This window comes from Mus caroli, chromosome 9, assembly GCF_900094665.2.
Source record: "Mus caroli chromosome 9, CAROLI_EIJ_v1.1, whole genome shotgun sequence".
In the NCBI taxonomy this organism is placed as follows: Eukaryota; Metazoa; Chordata; class Mammalia; order Rodentia; family Muridae; genus Mus; species Mus caroli.
The window spans coordinates 16,742,672-16,761,806 of record NC_034578.1 but is presented as its reverse complement, the minus strand read 5'-3'; the positions used below and the strand labels follow the sequence as shown (position 1 = coordinate 16,761,806).

At 49.0% G+C, this 19,135-nt stretch overlaps 1 protein-coding gene across 1 annotated transcript in view; it reads left to right on the top strand.

Annotated features, from left to right (window-relative positions):
• The first annotated feature begins 15,451 nt into the window (after nt 1-15,451).
• The window catches only part of Olfm2 (olfactomedin 2), a 79,780-nt gene continuing 76,096 nt past the window's right edge, over nt 15,452-19,135 (top strand). The window contains exon 1 of the mRNA XM_021171748.2: nt 15,452-15,571. Within this exon, the coding sequence (XP_021027407.1) occupies nt 15,503-15,571 (69 nt within the window). The 5' untranslated portion in view covers nt 15,452-15,502. The remainder of the gene's footprint in view (nt 15,572-19,135) is intronic.

Below are 19,135 nucleotides of genomic sequence, written 5' to 3'. Positions count from 1 at the left end.
TGTCTTCTCCTTCTGTCATGCTTTGTCCCGCCCTCCCTTCCTTCTTCCCTTCTTCCTTTCCTCCCTCCCTTTCTTGAATTTTTGACAGAATCTCTTGTAACCCACAAGTTCAAGGACATCTCTGGCTACAAAATTTAAGGCTAGCTTAGGTTATCTGTGAAACTTGGTCTAAGCCCTGCCTGCCCCTCCCCCAAATAAAATAAAAGGATGTCAGCTAACTCTCCATCTCCCCAGCTGCACCTCCCAGGTGTCGGATGGCAAGTCTCACCACAGTGGTTTTTGTGGTGCTGGGGATGGAACTCAGGGCTTTGTGGATACTAGGGAAGTGCTCTAGCCACTGAGCTACAGATGGAGACCCTGTACTGTTGTAGTTGAGGCAGGGTCTGCCTTTGCTTGTGTAGAATAACAGGCGTGTATTTTCACAGCCAGTGGACAATAGCTTTTTATGTTCCCAAAAACCAGAACCTGGGATATGCTCTGCTACCCTTGAGGCTCACCTTGTGGATGGAGCCCTGCTTGCTTATTCATCTGAGCTAGAATCCTAACTCCAGCCCTTCTTAGCTGTGTGACCTTGGGCAAGCAGCTTAGCCTCTCTGAGCTCCACTATAGTCTCTGGTGAAACCCATTCCCAAGTTACTGCAGAGTGGAAATAAACATGGACACCCACCCCTGCCCCCAGCTAGGAAGGGGGCAGAAGTCTGACTCCTCCGTGGTAGGAGCTGCTGGGGCTTCTAAGCGGGAGTTCCAAGTTCCCGTGACCACAGATGAGGGCTCTGTTTCCTGTCTTGGCAGAGCCAGGAAGTCTTATTGGGTCTCCTTGTCCCGCCAACTCGGCCTCAATTCCCAGGCCTGTGACTGGAAGCACATGCTCTGGCCCGCGGCCTCCCTCCTTCCCTCCTCTGCTCCCACTGAGGGCTCCTGAGTCATCCTGACCTCTGTGGCCATTTCTCCCAGGCTCATTCCCACGCCTGTGGGGCGGCTGCTTGTGTGTCAGAGGCCGTTAGTGTGGCTCCATGGGTGTGTGCGCATGACTCCCTGCCAGTGATGGGGACTCGGGGTGGGGGTGGGGTGGGGGGGGATGGGGGTGTGGGGGGGTGTGACTGTGCCCTAACTGTGCAGCTTCTGTGATATGCTCCGTATTAACTGTCTATACTGTCTGTGCAAGTGAGTTCACATGTTAACAATGAACCTTAGGGGTTTAAACATACTTTTTCTTTCTTTTTTTACTGTTTTTTTTTTTGAGACTGTCCTGGAACTCTGTGTAGACCAGGCTGGCCTTGAACTCACAGACATCCACCTGCCTCTGCCTCCCAGTACTAGAATGAAGCCACGACCACCGTGCCAGACCCTGAAGTTTTTATTCGGTACATTTTATTTATTTTGTGGGTAGTGGTTCACTCATGCCCTCAGCGTGGGTGTGCAGGTCAGAGAACAGCTTGCAGGATTCAGTTCTCCCGTTCTACAGTGAGAGTTCCAGGGATCAGGTGGTGAGGTTTGGAGGCAAGCCCCCTTACTTGCTGAGCATTTGCTTGTCCTGGCTTCTGTGTGCATGTGATGTTTGTTTTATGCATATTGGTGGAGTGTGTGTGTGTGTGTGTGTGTGTGTGTGTGTGTGTGTGCATTTGAGGGAGTGTGTGGCTGCCTGCTGCATGCAAGACATCAAATGGGCTCCTCTCTTGCTCCCCTCTTACTTCCTTGAGAGAAGGTCCATCACTGGACTGAAGCTCACTGTTTAAACTATGCTGTCTGGTCAGTATGTTCTCAGGATCTGCCTGTCTCAGCCACCAAATGCTAGGGTTACAGGCCCAGGTTTTTACTAGGGTGCTATGAATTCAAACCCAGACTCCTTGTGCATGTACAGCAAGCCTTTTTATCCACTGAGCCATCTCATAGACCCTCTTATGGTTTGTTTGTTCTTGAACTTTTTCTATGTGTGCAAGTGTGTACACACATGTGGGGCAGGGCCCTGTGTGAGTACATGTATGGAAACAGTTGCTTCTTTGCTTCATTTGCCGGCTTCACTTATGTAAGCAACATATTTGGATCATGTGCACCCCTGTACTTTCTGCTGAACCTCTTGTTTCCAAGAGGACCTCCTACTTTCAGTACCTTTTTTTTTTTTTTAATTATTGAGCATGGCCCCTCACTGAACTGGAAACTCACTGATTCAGCTGGGATTCAGCTGGTGCTGGGATTGCAGGCGACTGTCACCACATCTAATCTTGAGGATTGAATTCAGGCCTTCACACTTCTTAAGTAAGCAGTCTCCTGACAGACCCATCTCCCTAACTCCTGTTGTTTGATTGTTGTTGTTGTTTGTTTGTTTGTTTGCTTGCTTTGGTTTTTCTAAACAGGGTTTGTCTGTGTAGCCCTGGCTCTCCTGGAACTTACTCTGTAGACCAGGCTGGCCTCGAACTCACAGAGATCCTCCTGCTTCTGCCACCCTAGTGCTAGGACTAATGGCGTGTGCCATCACTGCCAGACCTGGTGTTTTGTTTTCAGGACCGGGTCTCACATAGTTCAGGCTGGCCTCAAATTCACCACTGAGCTGAGGACCCTTGAACTCCTGATTCCCCCGCTTCCACCTCTGAGCTGGGGTGACAGGCGTGCACTACCACACTCACTGTGACTGCCAGTGCTGTGGTGTTTGTAAATCAGTTGCCAGAGCAACTGGAGGCCCAGTTCCCATCTCTGTTACTGGGTCAAGGAGCGCATGCATGTGCCTGATGCCGGCAGGTCCCCAGTTCTCAGGCAGTGACACTGACAACGGACTGAAGGGAAGAAGTCTGCGGTGAGCCCAAGGGTCTGGGTGAAACTCAGGCCTCCCTTGAGAGTTTCTTTGGGGACACAGATGAGGCCTGTTCTCCCGGCTGTGGAGGCAGCTAGGCAGCGGGCATTGGGAGACTGATGTGGATGCTGTCTGGCAGGATCCTGAGGAGATGCCAGATGGGAGAAGTGAGGGAGCACTACCTCACCCTGGCGTGGACAGGCCCCACAGACACTCCTGCTACCTCCAAATCTGGAAAGGGCTGGAGCTGGGGCTGTGTTGGTAGAGTGTTTGCCTACCCTAAAAGCTCTGGGTCCCATCCCAGCAACATATAAACTAGATGTGGGGATGCACCTACCAGCCAGCACCTAAGCAGTGGAAGCAAGAGGACCAGGAGCTCAAGGCCATCCCCACAGGGTACTTGCAAGAATACAAGGCACTAGGGCTGGCTATAGCTCAGGAGTACTGTGAATCTAGCATGCTTGAGGCTGGAGTTTCAGTCTTAGCATAGCAGGAAAGAGGGATGGGAGGGAGGAAAGAGAGGAGAGAGAGAGAGGATGAGGAAGAGGAAGAGGAAGGGAGAAAAGAGAGAATACAGGAACTAAAGAGATGACTCAGCCATTAAAGCTACTTCAGAAGTTAAAGCTACTTCAGAGGTTAAAGCTACTTCAGAGGTTAAAGCTACTTCAGAGGTTAAAGCTACTTGCCACTAAGGCTGACAACTTGAGTTCAATCCCTCACATAGTGAAAAAGAACCAACTCCTTCCTGTAAGATATACACAAAATGATATACATGAAATAAATAAATAAATGTGTGTGTGTGTGTGTGTGTAAGAAAGAGAGAGGGGAGAGAGAGAGAGAGGGAAAGAGAAAGAGAGAGAGAGAGAATTCAAGGAAGAAAGGTGTGAAGGGACTTAGCTCAGTGTTGTTTATCTGGAGTCCTACCAGAAGGTAGCTTAAATTAAAGGGTGTTTCTGGCGTAGGAGGAGGGCAGATGGTTGTTCACTGTCCTGAGGTCTCAGGCTGCACAAGGAGGAGCCTCTTTCTGCAGGAAGTATTCATGAATACTTCCTGGGAGGCAGAGGCAAGTTTGTATCTGGTTACATAGCAAGCCATAGGCCAGTCTGGGCTACAGGATGTTAGTATCAAAACCAAACATCACCTTTAAATACAATGTGTGTAAGTGGTGTTTTGTGTGTGTGTTGAGTGTGTGTGTGTTGTGTACAATGTGTTGTGTATGCTGTATTGGGTATGGTATGTTGAGTATCGGATATGTTGTGTTCTGTCTATGCTATGGTATATGTGATGTGTTTTGTGTAGTATTGTGTTGTCTGTTTTGTGTGTTGTGCTACATATGTGCTGTGCTGTGTGTGGTGTAAGTTATGTGCTGTGAATGTGGTGTGCGTGTCAGTGTAGGTGTGTGTACATGTCCACACGTATGCACATGTGGAGAGAGGCTGATGTGAGTGTTTTCTTTATTCACTTGTGGTTTGTTTGTTTTTGAGTCAGGATCTCCCAGTGAGCTTGCTCATTGGTTCAGCTCTGCTGACTGGAGCTTCAGGGATCCATCTTACTCTGCCCAGATCCAAACAAGTGCAGAGATCAGAGGATCAATCTGCCTGCCTCCACCACACCCAGGTCTTCTCATGGGTGTTGGGAGTCCTCATGCTAAAGGAGCAGGCTCTTTACCAAGTGAAACCCCACCCCACCCCAAACACATCTTCAGGGTTTATCTCTGGGAAGCAGGAACCACACCAGGAGCTAGGGTGTGGTGTTGCTTTCCCCTCTCCCCTCACTAAAGTTTAGATAGTGGAACCTTGGCCTAGAGGTTAGTGGAACCTTTAAAAGGTGGGGCTTAGTGGAAGGTGATGCAGCCACTAGGGGGCACTGAGAGAAAGCTCAGTAAAGAGCACTGGCTACTCTTGAAGAGGATTTAGTAAGGGTATAGTGAGGTTATGGGATTCCTTCTCTCTGTCTCTGTCTCTGTCTCTGTCTCTGTCTCTGTCTCTGTCTCTCTCTGTCTCTCTCTGTCTCTCTGTCTCTCTCTCTCTCTCTCTCTCTCTGTGTGTGTGTGTGTGTGTGTTTCGAGACAGAGACTTACTATGTACCTCTAGCTCACTGTAGACCAGGCAGGTCCTGAACACACAGGGTTCTACCAGCCTCTGCCTCCGAGTGCTGGGATGAAAAGCCAGCACCACCATGCTCTCAAAGTGGATCATGCACAGATCAGGTTGGCTTCTGTACTCTCTGGCTCTCTGTCCTGCCTTGTGACCAACCTCTTTCTTACATGCCCACTACAATCCCCCCACCCCCTACTCCTCCATTCCCTTACCCCCACTACCACCACCATGAGAGTCTATCTAGAGTCTAACAGATGCAAGTGCTCTGCCCTTGAACCTCCAGAGAGACTTCTGTTGTTGTTGTTGTTGTTGTTTTTAAACCTTTTATGGATTCTTTGAGAATTTCACATCATGCACCCCCGTTCCACTCACCTCCCCAACCCTTCATATCTGCCTTCCACCCTTGTAACCGCCCCACAAAAGAAAGTAAAAAATAAAAAATTAAACAAAACCCAAATCCATCTGCCATGGGAGCTGTGTCACAGTGCATCCCACTGTAAATAAAAAATAAAATAAAACCAAAGTCATCCTGTCGTGGAAGCTGTGTCACGGTGCATCCCACAGTACACCCTTTTCCACACCGCTTTGCTTGCAAATGTTCGTTACAATGAGTCATTGGTCTGGTTAAAGGTTTCTGGTTTCTGCTATGCTATCAATACTGGATTCTCACCAGGACTCCTCTCTGATATCCTGTTGCTGCCTGGTGTCATGGAGATCCTGCAGCTTTGGGTCTGCAGGACTGGCCTCTTCCTGCACTCCAACAATTCATCCATGGGGCAGATGTTGGGATGGGACAACTCAAAAGTCCTGGATCTGGGCCTGGGTGGTGTCTGAGGTGCCAGCCTGACAGCTCTCCCACATCCACACCACCAGGGTGAGCTCTCCTCCAGCACTGCCTGGGCTAGCTCACCTTATGCTGCAGCCAGCAAGACAGGGGCCAGCTCTCTTGGTGCCCCAAGAGGGCCAAGGGCCATCAGGGCCAGCTAAACTCTGTGTGTGTGTGTGTCTGTGTGTGTTTGTGTGTGTTTGGGGTGTGTGTGTGCTCTCCAGAGTGTTACAACTGGTGAGGGGCAGATACAGTTCCTGGCTCTCATGACTGGGGGTCAGCTCTGGGGTGGGAGTGGGGATGGGGGTGGGGGAGCATCTCTCCTCCGCCCACACCACCTCATGGCAGACAAGTAGCCAGAGCTAGCTCACTATCACACCCTGGGGTCAGCTTGCTTGGCTCCCACCACCAGGGCCAGCTCTACTATGTTGCCCAGGCATGGTGCAGGGCCTGCTTTCAGAGTACAGCCTGCAAGGGGTGGGGCTAGATCTCCTGAGAGCCACAGCCAGTGGTGGGGGCAGCTCTCCACAGCCCTTGAATATCAGCTTGGTCCCTGGAGGCAGCCCAGACCAGAGACATCTGCATGGCCTTTGTTATAATATGAGCCACAGACATCAACACAGTCCCCTGCTGCTGTATAGCCATGGACCCAAATGTGGCCCTCAGTGGCAGCACAGGCTGGCACCATGGCCTTAGGTGGCAGGGCAGGCCACTCACAACAGGCTGTTCCTCTCCACCCTCAATCTCCAGGTCCACGTCTCTTCTTAATGTTCAAACCATTCGGCTTCTCTTTCTCTCCCACGTGTCTATCACTTACCTTAACATTGCAGTGGCTCCCACTGCGGTTAAGTCACACCATGGGCAAGACTTTGGGTGTCTTGCCCACCAGAGCTGTGTGGCAGCGGCAGACCTATAGACCTCTGTTCTTTTAAATAAAAAAAAAAATAGTGTGTATGTGTGTGTTCGAGCATGTGTGTACATTTGTCATGGCACATGTGCAGAGGTCAGGGGACAACCTGTAGAGTTGGTTTTCTTCTCTCACCGTGTGGGTTCTGGGGCAGCAAATGTTCAGGGAGTCTCATGTCTACTTGAATTGCTTCTGTTCTGACTGGGTGAGCCAGATCCCTGCACGGTTTGGATTAGATCTGTCTGATGACTGGTGAAGGACAGCTTTGGGTTCTGTATTACAGCAACGTGAAGTGAAGTGAGACCCCAGGGATCTTGGTAGTACAGCTCAGCAGCTGGCTGGGAGGATGGGGCTAGGAGTGGAGATGGTCTCACTGGCTTACCAATGAGCTGCTGCCTCTTCCCACTCTACTGATCCCCTACACACCAGGGTCAAGGAACTCATCAGAGAGACCCGCATTCTGTCCTCAGTGAGCGGGCAGAGACAGATGTGTGCAACCATCCTCAGCAGCCTGAGAACTTCCCCTAGATATTTAGGGACTCCAGCTCAGGCTACACTGAGATTTGTGGCTTTGAAACAGAAGAGAATTTCAGTTTATGAAACAGTTGGGGATTTTATTAAAATGGCTCTTTTTCACTTTGTTGGTTTTTTGTTTTGTTTTGTTTTTGAGACAGGGTTTCCTGTATTGTTGTGACTGCCCTGGAACTCCCTCTGTAGACCAGGCTGGCCTGGAAACTCACAGAGATCCACCTGGCTCTGCCTGGTGAGTGCTGGAATTAAAGGTGCATATCACAGCTGCCCAGCTTCCCTTTTTATATGTATTTATTTTTGAGGTCTGGAGAGATGGCTCAGCAGTTAAGAGCACTGGCTGCTCTTGTAGTGTTTGATCCTCAGCACACAATTGTGTGCTGAAGGTTGGTGGCTCACGGTCATCTGTAGCCCCTGTCCCAGAGGATCCCATGGCCTCTTCTGGTCTTCTGGGACACCAGGCAAACACGTGGTACACTGAGATCCTGAAGGCAAAGCATCCAAACACACAATTCTTTAAAATTTATTTTTACTTATGTGTGTATGTAGGTAGCCAGAGGCCAGAAGAGGGCTTCCTACGGGTGAAGCTGGGGTTACGGACAATTGTGAGCTGCCCATCATAGATGCCTGGAACTGAACTCAGGGCTTCTGTGAGAGTAGCCTGTGCTCTTAACTGCTACTGAGCCACCTTTTAGGCCTCAATTTTTTATATATGCATTTACATATATAAAAATATATGATCTATTATACAATAATATACAACATAATATGATATAAATTATATATCTTATAACAATATAATTCTATTATATACAAATTAAGTATTATTTTAAATAAATGCTAATTATGTAAAATTTATTAATATGTTTTTATGTTTATTATATTTTATATATTCTATTTTACTTTATATATTCTATTTTTAAATATATTTTATTTTAAAATACATTTCATGTTTTATATATTATATAAAATACATTATGTATTTTATATGTTAATATATGTTATTAATTTATTTAAATTATCAATGATACGATTAATTTAAATAAGTAATAAGTAATAGACCATATGTTATTATATTTTAATATAGTTTACTGTATTATATATTTTAAATTATCATATTGTGTTTTATATATTATAGTAATATAATAAATATTATGTTTTAATACATTTATTAATATAAGCATTCATTATTAAAATAAAAATAAAAACATAAATACATATATATTTTGTATTATGTATAAAATAATTATATTGTGTAATATATATATATTGTATATATGTATGTATATATACATAGTCAAGATAGGGTTTCTCTGTGTAGCCCAGGCTGTGTTAGAACTCACTCTGTAGACCAGGCTACTCTCAAACTCAGAGATCTGTCTGCCTCTGCCTCTGGAATACTGAGAATAAAGGAGTGAGAGTGTACCACCACTGCCCTGCTCAATATATATTTGGATTATATATTTATTGACATTATTATTGTGTATATGGTTTCTTTTTGTGTATATGGTTGTTTTGCCTGCCAGTATTGTGTGCCTGTATGTATACCTGTGCAACATGTGTGGTTCCTGAGGCGGCCAGAACATGGTATCTAGTCCATTAAAACAGGACTTATAGATGGTTTTGAGCTGCCAAGTGGGTTTTGAAGAAGTGAACCTGTGTCCTCTGAAAGAGCAGCCTGGGCTCTCAACCTCTGAGCCATTCTCCAGTTCCCCTCAAGACATTTTAATATGAGCTGATGCCCAAGGTTTAAGAGAAAAGGGCATTCAGGGTTAAAAGACATGCCTGAAGGTCTGAATGTGGGCTTCTCAAAGAAGAGTCGTGAGGCACGGCGAGAGATGCTCACCCACGTGAGGGTACAGGCATCTCAAGACAGGTCACAATGAACTGTCTTAGCATCAGCCATGTAGACCCTTTCAGTGACTCCAGTCAAAAGGTCACTGTAGAGTGGCTCAGGAGGCACCTTGGGTGGAATTATATTGGATAAGGTAGAACCTGGTGAGATTCCTAGAAGATTGCTGGATTAGAACAGGTGATGGTGTGGGACTTTCGACTCTGCCAGACAGAGGCTTCAACAAGACATCCCTCTCTTTCTATCTTTTCTCAACCCCAGAGCTCAGTAGGCTAAGACGTGTGTGCAGCCCTGAGTTCCAGGCCAGCCTTGGCTGTATATCAAGGCTGTGTCTCAAGCAAATAAAACAAAACTTGACTCTGAGAACCTTGAGACGACCAAGGACAGCAAAGGCACAGTGCTGGCCCAGGCTTGTGAGTGGACTGATGGTGGCAAGGGGCACTTTTCAGCAGGACACTTGACACAGTGTGATAGGGACTCTCACATTAGCACTGACCACTGATGTGGTCGCTGCAGTGGCATTAACTATATCTGCTTGGGTCCTATCATCAGAAGCAACAACAGCCCTGAGCTGAGCATGGTAGGATGCTATCCTAGCAAGCACAGGACCCTGGGGATCACCCCTAGCTTTAAACTAGGTGCAAAGGTACATGACTGTTATCCACTACACAAGAGGTGGAGGCAGGAGGATCAGGAGCTTGAGTTGGAGGCCAACCCGGGTTACATCTTTTAAAAAGTAAAATATTAATTAAAATAGATCTACCACAGTACACTATAGGGACTTCCACATGAGGAAGGGTCAAGCCTCCATCTTCCCAAAGACACAGGAACTAGGGAAGAATTAGTTCTCAAAGTTCCAAGTGGCAGATGCTAAGCCACAGAAGGAACTTCCTAAAGAGACTGAGACCAGAGGTGACAACAGCCACATCTAGACACACTTACAGGAGTGGAGGATGGAGAGGGAAAGAGGGAGGGAGAGATATAATCTGGTTTTACCTTTCCTCCTGCCCTCTATTTTCCTTTCACCTCCTAGTGTCTGGACCTGGTTACAAGGAAGGAAACCTGGGAGATGTAGTTTGCAGTGTGCAAAGGATGCTGGGAAATGTAGTTTAAGGGGTTTGTTTGAGGAGGATGCTGGAGAGACAGGTAAATAGAGGCACTCAGAACTTTAGCACCAAAGGTTAATTATGCCACAGAAGCCGTAGGTTGTTCGTGGTAGTGACCACTTCCCTGACATTGTTCAGGGAGGACAATTAGTATGGTCTGGATAAAATGGCCCTCATAGACTTTAGTAGGTTTGAGCACTTGGTCCTTACCTGATAGTGTTTGTTTGTTTAGGAAATCTGCGAACAGGAACAGCCTAGTAGAACTGGCCGGTGGGGACTGGGCCCTGAAACTGGTATCTGCTTGGCCTGGGCTCTCTCCTTCCTCATCTGAAAGATGTCAGGAGCCTCCATCATACTCTCTGGCTGTCGTACATTCCCACCATGACAGAGTGTGAATTAACTGTTCCCCAGTGGGGCTGGAGAGATGGCTCAGTGGGTAAAGCGCTTGCTAAACAAGCTTGGGACCTGAGTTTGGGTCCTCAGCAGCCACATAAAAGCCAGGTACAGCCAGGCAGACTGCTCAGTGGTTAAGAACACTGACTATTCTTTTATAAGACAGGAGTTCCATTCCCAGCAACTATGTCAGATGGTCATGAACTCCAGCTCCAATGAATCTGACCCTCTTCTGACCTGCCTTTCATGAGAACACAGGCACAGAGGTGTTTGTATGCGCATGTGCTCATGCACACACACACGCACACGCACACGCACACACACACACACATTGAAAGGACCTCCAAGACCAAGTTCTCAGCAAAGGGGATTTATTTGCCCGAAGGCACAGAGGGCAGGGAAGGAGAGACAAGATAGGGGATAGAGGATGAAGGAGTGGGGAAGGGAACAAGGGAGACGGGGAAGGGGTATCTGCCCTGGAGGGGCACAAAGTCCTGCCACTGGATAGTCATGCCTCATAGGAAAATGGCAGCTAAGGAAGAAACCCTGTTTTAAGATGATGTGTTTAATTTTAGTTGGGCGTGTTAATTAGGTGAGCCAAAAAGGGCTTTTGATTGCTGGACTTCAATATTCTGGTAGTTGGACCTGGGTGGTCGCTTCAGAAGGAGGAAATGGCCAAATAAGGGAATAGACCTCGGTGGCTAGCTTTAGGAATGTAATCTAAACATTTTAGAAAGGCAGAGGGAATGAAGGAGAAGGGCAAGGCCTGTCAGAACCATGTTTACCAGGCTGAACTGGCCAGAGTACACACACACACACACACACACACACACACACACACACACACACACACACACTCACACACAGCCCTGCCTTTAATCCCAGGGTGGGCAGAGGTGGTGGATCTCTGTGAGCTAGAGGCCAGCCTGGTCTATATAGAGAGTTCCAGGGGCCATCCAAAGCTACATAGTGAAACACAGTCTCACTAAACAAAGGTAGTCCAGTGATGTGCTGTTTAGTTTTTGTCCACTTGACACAAACCAAGACAGCCTGGGAAAGAAGGAATTGCACTTGAGGAATGGCCTCCATCAGACTGGCCTGTGGGCATTTCTCCTCCATCAGACCAGCCTGTAGGCATTTCTCCAGGGCGTTTAATAAACTGTTGATCGCTATGGAAGGACCCAGCTTATTATGAGCAGTGCAATCCAGGTGGTCCTGGGCTGTGTAAGAAAGCAGGCTGAGGAAGCCATGGAAAGCAAGCCAGTGAGCAGCAGTCCTCCATGGTCCCCTACCTTGAGTTCTGGCCATGGCTTCCTCAGTGATAGACTATATCCCATAAGCCATGTAAACCTTTCTTCACCCATGTTGTTTTGGATCAGTGTTTTAAGACAGCAGCGAACTAGAACACACACACACACACACACACACACACACACACACACACACACACACACACCACACACACACACCAAACTAGAACAAGCCCAGAGCTGGGAAATAGAGACAGAAGGACCCTGCAGCACACTGGCCTGCCTACTCTAACTGAATCAACACACTCCAGGGTTAGTGAGCATCTGTCTCAAAGGTAAGGTGGGCAGTGACGGGGACAGTGGACACAGACCTGTGGGTTCCAGACACAGCTGCCTGCGAGGAGCAGCTGTGTCTGATCAAGGGGCTAGCCTGCCAAGAGCCAATAGCCAAAACCCTCGCCTTTCACGTGAAATGCCTGTGAGTGGCTAGCTGCTTGCCCAACTCCTGACTGGACTCTACCAGACCACACCCTTCTCCTTCCTGCTGATTATGAATTTGCCAATCATATCAGACTGTGAGGTTGAATTCCAACCAATGAGATGAGGTACAGTCCCCGCCTGAATAGAGTAAAAACTAGGTGACCTTCCCTGGTGTGCTTGCTCACCTGGTTTTGGTCATCACACTCTTTTTTACAAAAAGAAATTGTATTGCCAGTTCACTTCCCATTTGTTTGTATTTCTTTGTGCAACTGAGGATTTTTTCCAACTTATGCATTCACATGCATGTGAACAGGTGCACACACACACAGACCCTGAACTGAAATAAAAAATTCCATACGTGTCCTCTCCCTTGAATTGCTTTTGGCACTTATCTGACTGCCAAAGAAGAAGACCTGGCAGGGGTCATGGTCCTGAAATCCATGTTGAGCAAAGGCAGATCCCACCTATTCCCATTTTACAGTTCAGCCACTGCCCTCCCACCCTGAAGAGCCCTCAAAGGACTGACCCCTTTTGGGGGCAACGGGCTAAAGGATTGGTGGAAATGCCTTCCACCTAAAACCCAGGTCCTGTCTTGAGTTATCAAGGGCTCTGGTAACAGGCTCTGGGGATCAAGCAGCCCAGCATCTACCTATGTGTCAGCAATGCCTCTTGACAAGAACTCGGGTGAAGAAACAGGTGTCTGTGTGTGTGTGGTGGGGAGCGCACAAGGGGGCCAGAGAAAGACAGTGGAGGTCTTTATCAGTTGCCAGCTTACTGCCTTGAGTCAGGGTGGCTCTCTGATCCCAAGTCTTGATATCTTCACTAGGTTGGCTGGCCAGCAAGCTCCCAGCATCCACCTGCCTCTGCACCCCAGATCTAGGGCTACAGTCACACCCAGCCACACCCAGTTTTCATGTGGTTGCTTAGAATATGAACTCAAGTCCTCCTGTTTCCATGAAAAATGCTCCTCCTACCCACCGAGCCAAATCTGCTAGATAAGGCCTTCTTCTACATCTTTTTGGTTTTGTGCAGTGCATGTGTGATGTGTGTGTTCGTATGTACGTATGCACGCGTGCATGTGTGTGTGTGTGTGTGTGTGTGTGTGTGTGTGAGAGAGAGAGAGAGAGAGAGAGAGAGAGAGAGAGAGAGAGAGAGAGATCCACCTTTAGTATGTGTTTCTCAATCATTCTCCACCTTATAGTGTATGATGCATGAACAAATAAGTGTCTGGGTTCATGAGCACAGGCATGCATGCAGACACCAGAGCAGGACACTGGTGTCTTCCTCTATCTCTGACTGTCTGGTTGCCTAAGACAAGGTCCCACTGGCTTCACCATTCTGGTTTTCAGCTAGGCTGGAGCGCTCAGGATCTGCTTGCTTGTCTCTGTTCCCCAATGCTTACTTGCATCTCCCATGCCTCCACCTCCCTCTATCCTTTATGGCAAAGTTCCCTGTAATCCAACTACATCCCTTTTCCTACCTCAACGCCCACCCCCACAACACCCCCACAAAGAGAGAGAAGGAAGGGAGATGCCATTGAAAAGCTTCAGGGAGGGAAGGTGAGTGGGGACACTGCTGGCTAGTACTGAGAAGCAGACAAAGACTGCAGAGTCTCCCAGAAGAAGGCAGGACAGGGATGCGATTCATATGCAAATGAGGCATGAGGCTTGGCTAATATTTTGATTCTCTTGAGAATCCAGTCTATCATTTGGCACCATTAAAACAGGAGAGAGATGGGCTTGGGGGACAGGGGAGGGGAGAGCTTCTACCATGAGGACCTGTGGGAAATCGGTGACCTGAGAAAGGGGACATGGGATGCCCCTTTGTTGAGGAATGGGTCACCCACCGGCTCATCCCACTGGTTTGCCTCCGAGTCTCTTCTGCTCATCCCCCACTCCCATCTCTTAATTTTTTCTTACACATTTGTAGAAATTTATTTTTGCAGGTACATGCATATGTGCCTGTAGGTCAGGGGACAACTTCCACGTGGGTCCTGGGGATTGAACTCGGGTCACCAGGGTTAGCAGCAAGCTCTGTTACACACTGAGCCATCTCAGTGGTCCCTCCTTATGTTGTGTGTTTGGTTTTGAGACAGGGTCTCAAGTAGTTTCAGTTGGCCTCAAATTTGCCGAGAATGTCCTCAAACTCATTAATTTTTATTTTTATATTTTATAGGGTCTCCCTTTATACTGCAAATCTGTGGGTCACAACTGCTTTGAGTCCTAAGACCATCTGAACACACACATATTTACATTACAATTCACAACTGTAGAAAAATTAATTATGAAGTAGCACCAGAATAATTTTATGATTGAGGACCACCACAACATGAATTAACATGTATTAACGTGCCACCGCGTTAGGAAGGTTGAGAACTGTATAGCTTTGCCTGGCTTGGCACAGTCTATGTAGAACTTGCTGGTTTTGAACTCACAGAGATCCCTTAGTGCTGGGATTGAAGGTGTGTGCCACCACACCCAGATGACCTGGGACTGTAGATCCTGCTGCCTTTAGCCCCCCAACTCCCAAATGCTGGAATGACAGGTGTGTACCACTACAACTAGGCTGTGTATGTGTGTTGAAATAGGGTCTTAATCTGCAGTCTTGGCTGGATGGATCCCATCACACAGCCCAGGCCAGCCTCAGATTTCCAGTCCCCTTTCCTCTGTCTCCCTAGTACTGGGTAACAGGTGTGCACTGCCCCATGACTCCTGGTGCCCACCTCTGCCCCACCTTTCTTCCTGATATTCACACTTCCCCAATTTCTAATTTTCCAGTCTGTGCCTCAGTTTCCCTGTTGATTACCCTGTCTCTTTTCATACTAGCTTCCCTTTTGGTCCCCGCCTTCCACCTCTCCCCCCCCCCCATCCCTCTCCTGCTCCATGTTCATCCTGGGAAAATCCTAGGAGGGTGAAATTGACAAGCACGTGACAGTCCCCCCTCCCCCATCTCATGACCTTTCACACCTAGGTTTATGGGGATGGCTAGTGGGGGGTTGCGGAGTCTGGTTCCTGACCCCCCCTTGCTCATTCGTGTCAACTCCCTACCTGCTGACAGGGGCCCCACTCTATGGGGCTGTCGCCCTGAGCCGGGCTGGGGGCGGGGCTGGGGGCGGAGCCCGCGACAAAGGCTGGGCGCGGGGCGGGGGTGGGGTGGAATCCCGGCCGCGGGCGAGGCGGGGAGGAGGCGCTCGGGTCGCCCGGGCGGGCGGGCGGGGTCGCGCCTGGCGGCGGGTCCCCATTACCCAGGCGCCTGTCGGGCGGGGGGCGCGTCATGTGGCCGCTCACGGTCCCGCGGCTGTCGCTGCTGCTGTGGCTGCTCTGCCCAGGCCTCGCCGGACAGGTAGGGGCCCCGCGGGCAGGTGCGGTCGCTGGGGAGCCCTGGAGGGGACACAGGCTCAGAGGGGTCCCGCGAACAAGAGCTTTGGGGTCCACCAGCCTCCCCTTCTAACAGCTGCAGGATGGCGAGGGGCATATGGGGAAGGTCGCAGCAAAGGAGGGGTTGGAACATCCACCCTTGTTTGGGGAAACCCTGGGGACACCCAATGAAACCTTAATGTGGGGAGATTGGGGAAGACACTCGTTTTGGGGTTCTGGCCCCCCTCGATGATCCACAGCTTACATCCCACCATCTAGCTGTGAGATTGGGGAGGGAAACTTTAGGGGGGCTTTGGGGTGTTGCCTGTCACTTGCCCATCATGGGGCCAGGGTGTTTAGCTTCTAAAGCTCCCCACATCCATTGCCTGCACCCCTATAGTGGGGAAAGGGGCGGGACTCACGTGTGAATGACTGACAGGAATGTGCGCCAGGTGCTTGCAGCTCCTGGGTGCCGGGGAAACGTGTGTCTTTGTGTTGTGGCTGGGTGTGACCCAGGGGAGTTTGTGTGTGTGTGTATGCGTGTTCAAATGTGAGTGAATTGGGGTGTGACTGGGAGAGGGTGTGTGTACGTGTGAAAGAGTGTGTGAGTGACAGTGGGGGCAGGGTGACCCGAGGACCAGTGTGATGACAGATAGGAGTTGTGGGTCTGTCTGTGACTGGCTGTGTGACCCGACATGAGGACCTGAGAATCTCTGTGGTGTGTTTGTCCGGCTCCCGCTATATGTCAATAACGGGGTGTGACAATTGTCCTCATGGCTGTGCCCAGATGCCTGGGTTGTCCAAAACTCGAGTGACAGTCAGGTGTGTGGCCATGTGAGGGCACTCTGTGCCTTTGGTTGAATACATCACTCTAAAACGGGGTGTTCAGGGTGACAGGCTGTGTGTGCAAACGTGACATCCAGGCCCTGTGTGTATCGGCTCTATGCATACCCCATTCCTGGTGTGGCAGATGGAGGTGCCTCCCTGTGGTACCCCATCTCTTGGGTAAGCTAGAAAAGCTATGCAAAATGTGGAGGGTCCAATCTATCTTCTACTATTGAGAAACCTCATTCCTCCTCCATCTTGGGGGTGGGAATACCCTCAGGATCTCATGTATGTGTGTGTGTGTGGGGGGGGGCGCGTTAGGAAGCTGCTATCAGTAAAACAGTAACATAATAGCAAACACTGTAGAAAGGCTAATGGTCACGCTTGTATTACAAACACAGCATGAGCTAAGGTGCTTAAGCCTCTGGGTGTCTTATCTATGGTTGGTAGGGCATCAGGGTTACCCTCATTTAAGAGATAGGGAAACTGAGGCACAGAAAAGTTAGGTCACTTGCTTAAGCCCAGACAGCCCAGAAGTAGTAGCACAGACAAGATAGAACACAGGCAGGTCGCTCCTGAACTTAGCATTTGTGAAATAATCCACTCCAGTGTCCACACTGCCTGGGTCGACGTGACTAGGCGGGGTTTTCTAGGTAGAAACTCACTAAAATAAGGGTCTGGACACCTTTCCTCTTCTGATTAAGATAAGAGGGCAATCAGCTGTAGTTACACCCCACTTTCCCGTGCTGGCAGAGACAGGTCCGGGTAGGATTTCTACAAGGAGACGTTGTGGGGTTCCTTGCGTTCGGTCCATCTCAGCACAAACACGAAGGGTGGGGAAGGTGCAGCTGGTTGCACACAGTGAGCACTCAATATGCAAGCCCAAAGGAACTAGGCACACCACGTGTGAAGGAGACAAAAAGAGAAAAACATACACCTAAAAAATGGCTGGCAAAAAATGAACCAGGAGGGAAAGCAGTCGCTTTAGTTTCTGAGAGTAATTGAGTCACCCTTAGGTTTCCAGTTCCAAGGCCAGTTTGCAGAGAAACCCCAGGAATGGAGGGAAGGGGCTTGGGGCGGGGCCGATTGGGGATGGAGCTACTTGGAGAGCAAGGGAGGGGCCACATGCCAGAGCGTGCTGGGGCCGAAGCGGGGACGTCTGAATCCCGACTCTTGGGGGGCAGCAGTCACTGGCTGCACTGCTTCAGGTGGCCACTAGGGGGCACCACGTGATGGCTGAAAAAAAAAAAAGTCAGTGGTTAACCAAGGTCTGCCTCCACAAGGGGAAGGAGAGGAGGAGGGCAAAAGAGGACAGGGAGGAGAAGAGAGGGGCGGGGTTCTGAGGAAAGAGGCTCTGCCCCTCTCATTTCTCTGTCTAGTCCCAGACACCTCCCCGCAGTCCCAACAGAACCTTTCCTGGGAAATCATTTTCACATCACCAGATTTGATGAAGCAGTGGGGCCCAGCCCTCCTGGAGCTGACCTTCAGGTGCAGCAGACAGATGAAACCACAAAAATGAATACACCAGCCTCCAAGAGCTGAATCCATATATAATCTTGTGCAAATAGGAAGAAAAAATCACAAGTAGAAGCTAGTCTTGGTGGCCCACACCTGTAACCCAGGGTATGTGTGTGTCGGAGGTGTGTGTGTGTGGAGGGATGGGATCAGGAATTCAAGGTCATTTTCCATCACATTGTGAGTTCAAGGTCAGCTTCCCCCCGCCCCATAAAGGAGATTAAATGGAAAATGAGGGTGAGGGTCTGGAGCAATGGCTCAGAGGTCAGGAGGGCTTGGTGTTTGTTCTAGTTTGCTTTCTGTGCTGTGCTACAGAACCGACAAGGAGGAGAGGGTTGTTTGTCTTACACTTCAGGTGTCCGTCCATCATTGATGGGGCTCAGGCCAGAGCTCATACTCTCAGGGGACTCAGAGCTTACACTCAAGCAGGGACCTCTGAGGACACTCAGCCAGCTTTCTTATACAGCCCTGGCCCACCTGACTACAGATGGCGCTGCCCACACTGGGCCAGGCCTCCCTACCTCAGTCAAGACCACTTCTCCCAGGCATGGCTGGTCCCTCGACCGAGGGGGCCTTTTCTCAAGTTGACAATAAAAAAATAACCAGGACCCCGTTCTTACAGAGGACTGGAGTCTGATTCCCGGCAGCCACACAGAGTGGATAACAACCACCGATAAATTCAGCTACCAGGTATCTAGTCCACAAACAGGCACACACAAAACAGTTACCTTTATTTTTTAGTTTGTGTATGTGTCATCATGTATGCATGTGTACCTGCATGTATGTATGTGTGTATGCCCTCATGTATGTGTGTATGTGTGTCGTCATTGTATGTGTGTGTACACGTGGAGGCCAGAAGTCAACCTGGAAGTCACCCTCAATTGTCCTTTTCCTTGTTTTAAAAATGTTTTTGAGATTTTAATTGTTTACTGTGTCTTAGTTATTTTGTGGTAGAAGGCACACAGCCAATGCTCTTAACCACTAAGCCATCTCTCCAGCCCTCAATTTAAGATTTGTTGGTGGCTGATGGTGTTTTGTTTGTTTGTTGTTTTTTAAAACAGAGTTTCTCTATACAGCCCTGGCTGTCCTCTGTAGACCGGGCTGGCCTCAGACCCAGAGATCCTCCTGCTCACACTCTCATTAGATGCAGAGCTCACACTCTCACTGGACCCAGAGTTCACACTCTCACTGGACCCAGAGTTCACACTCT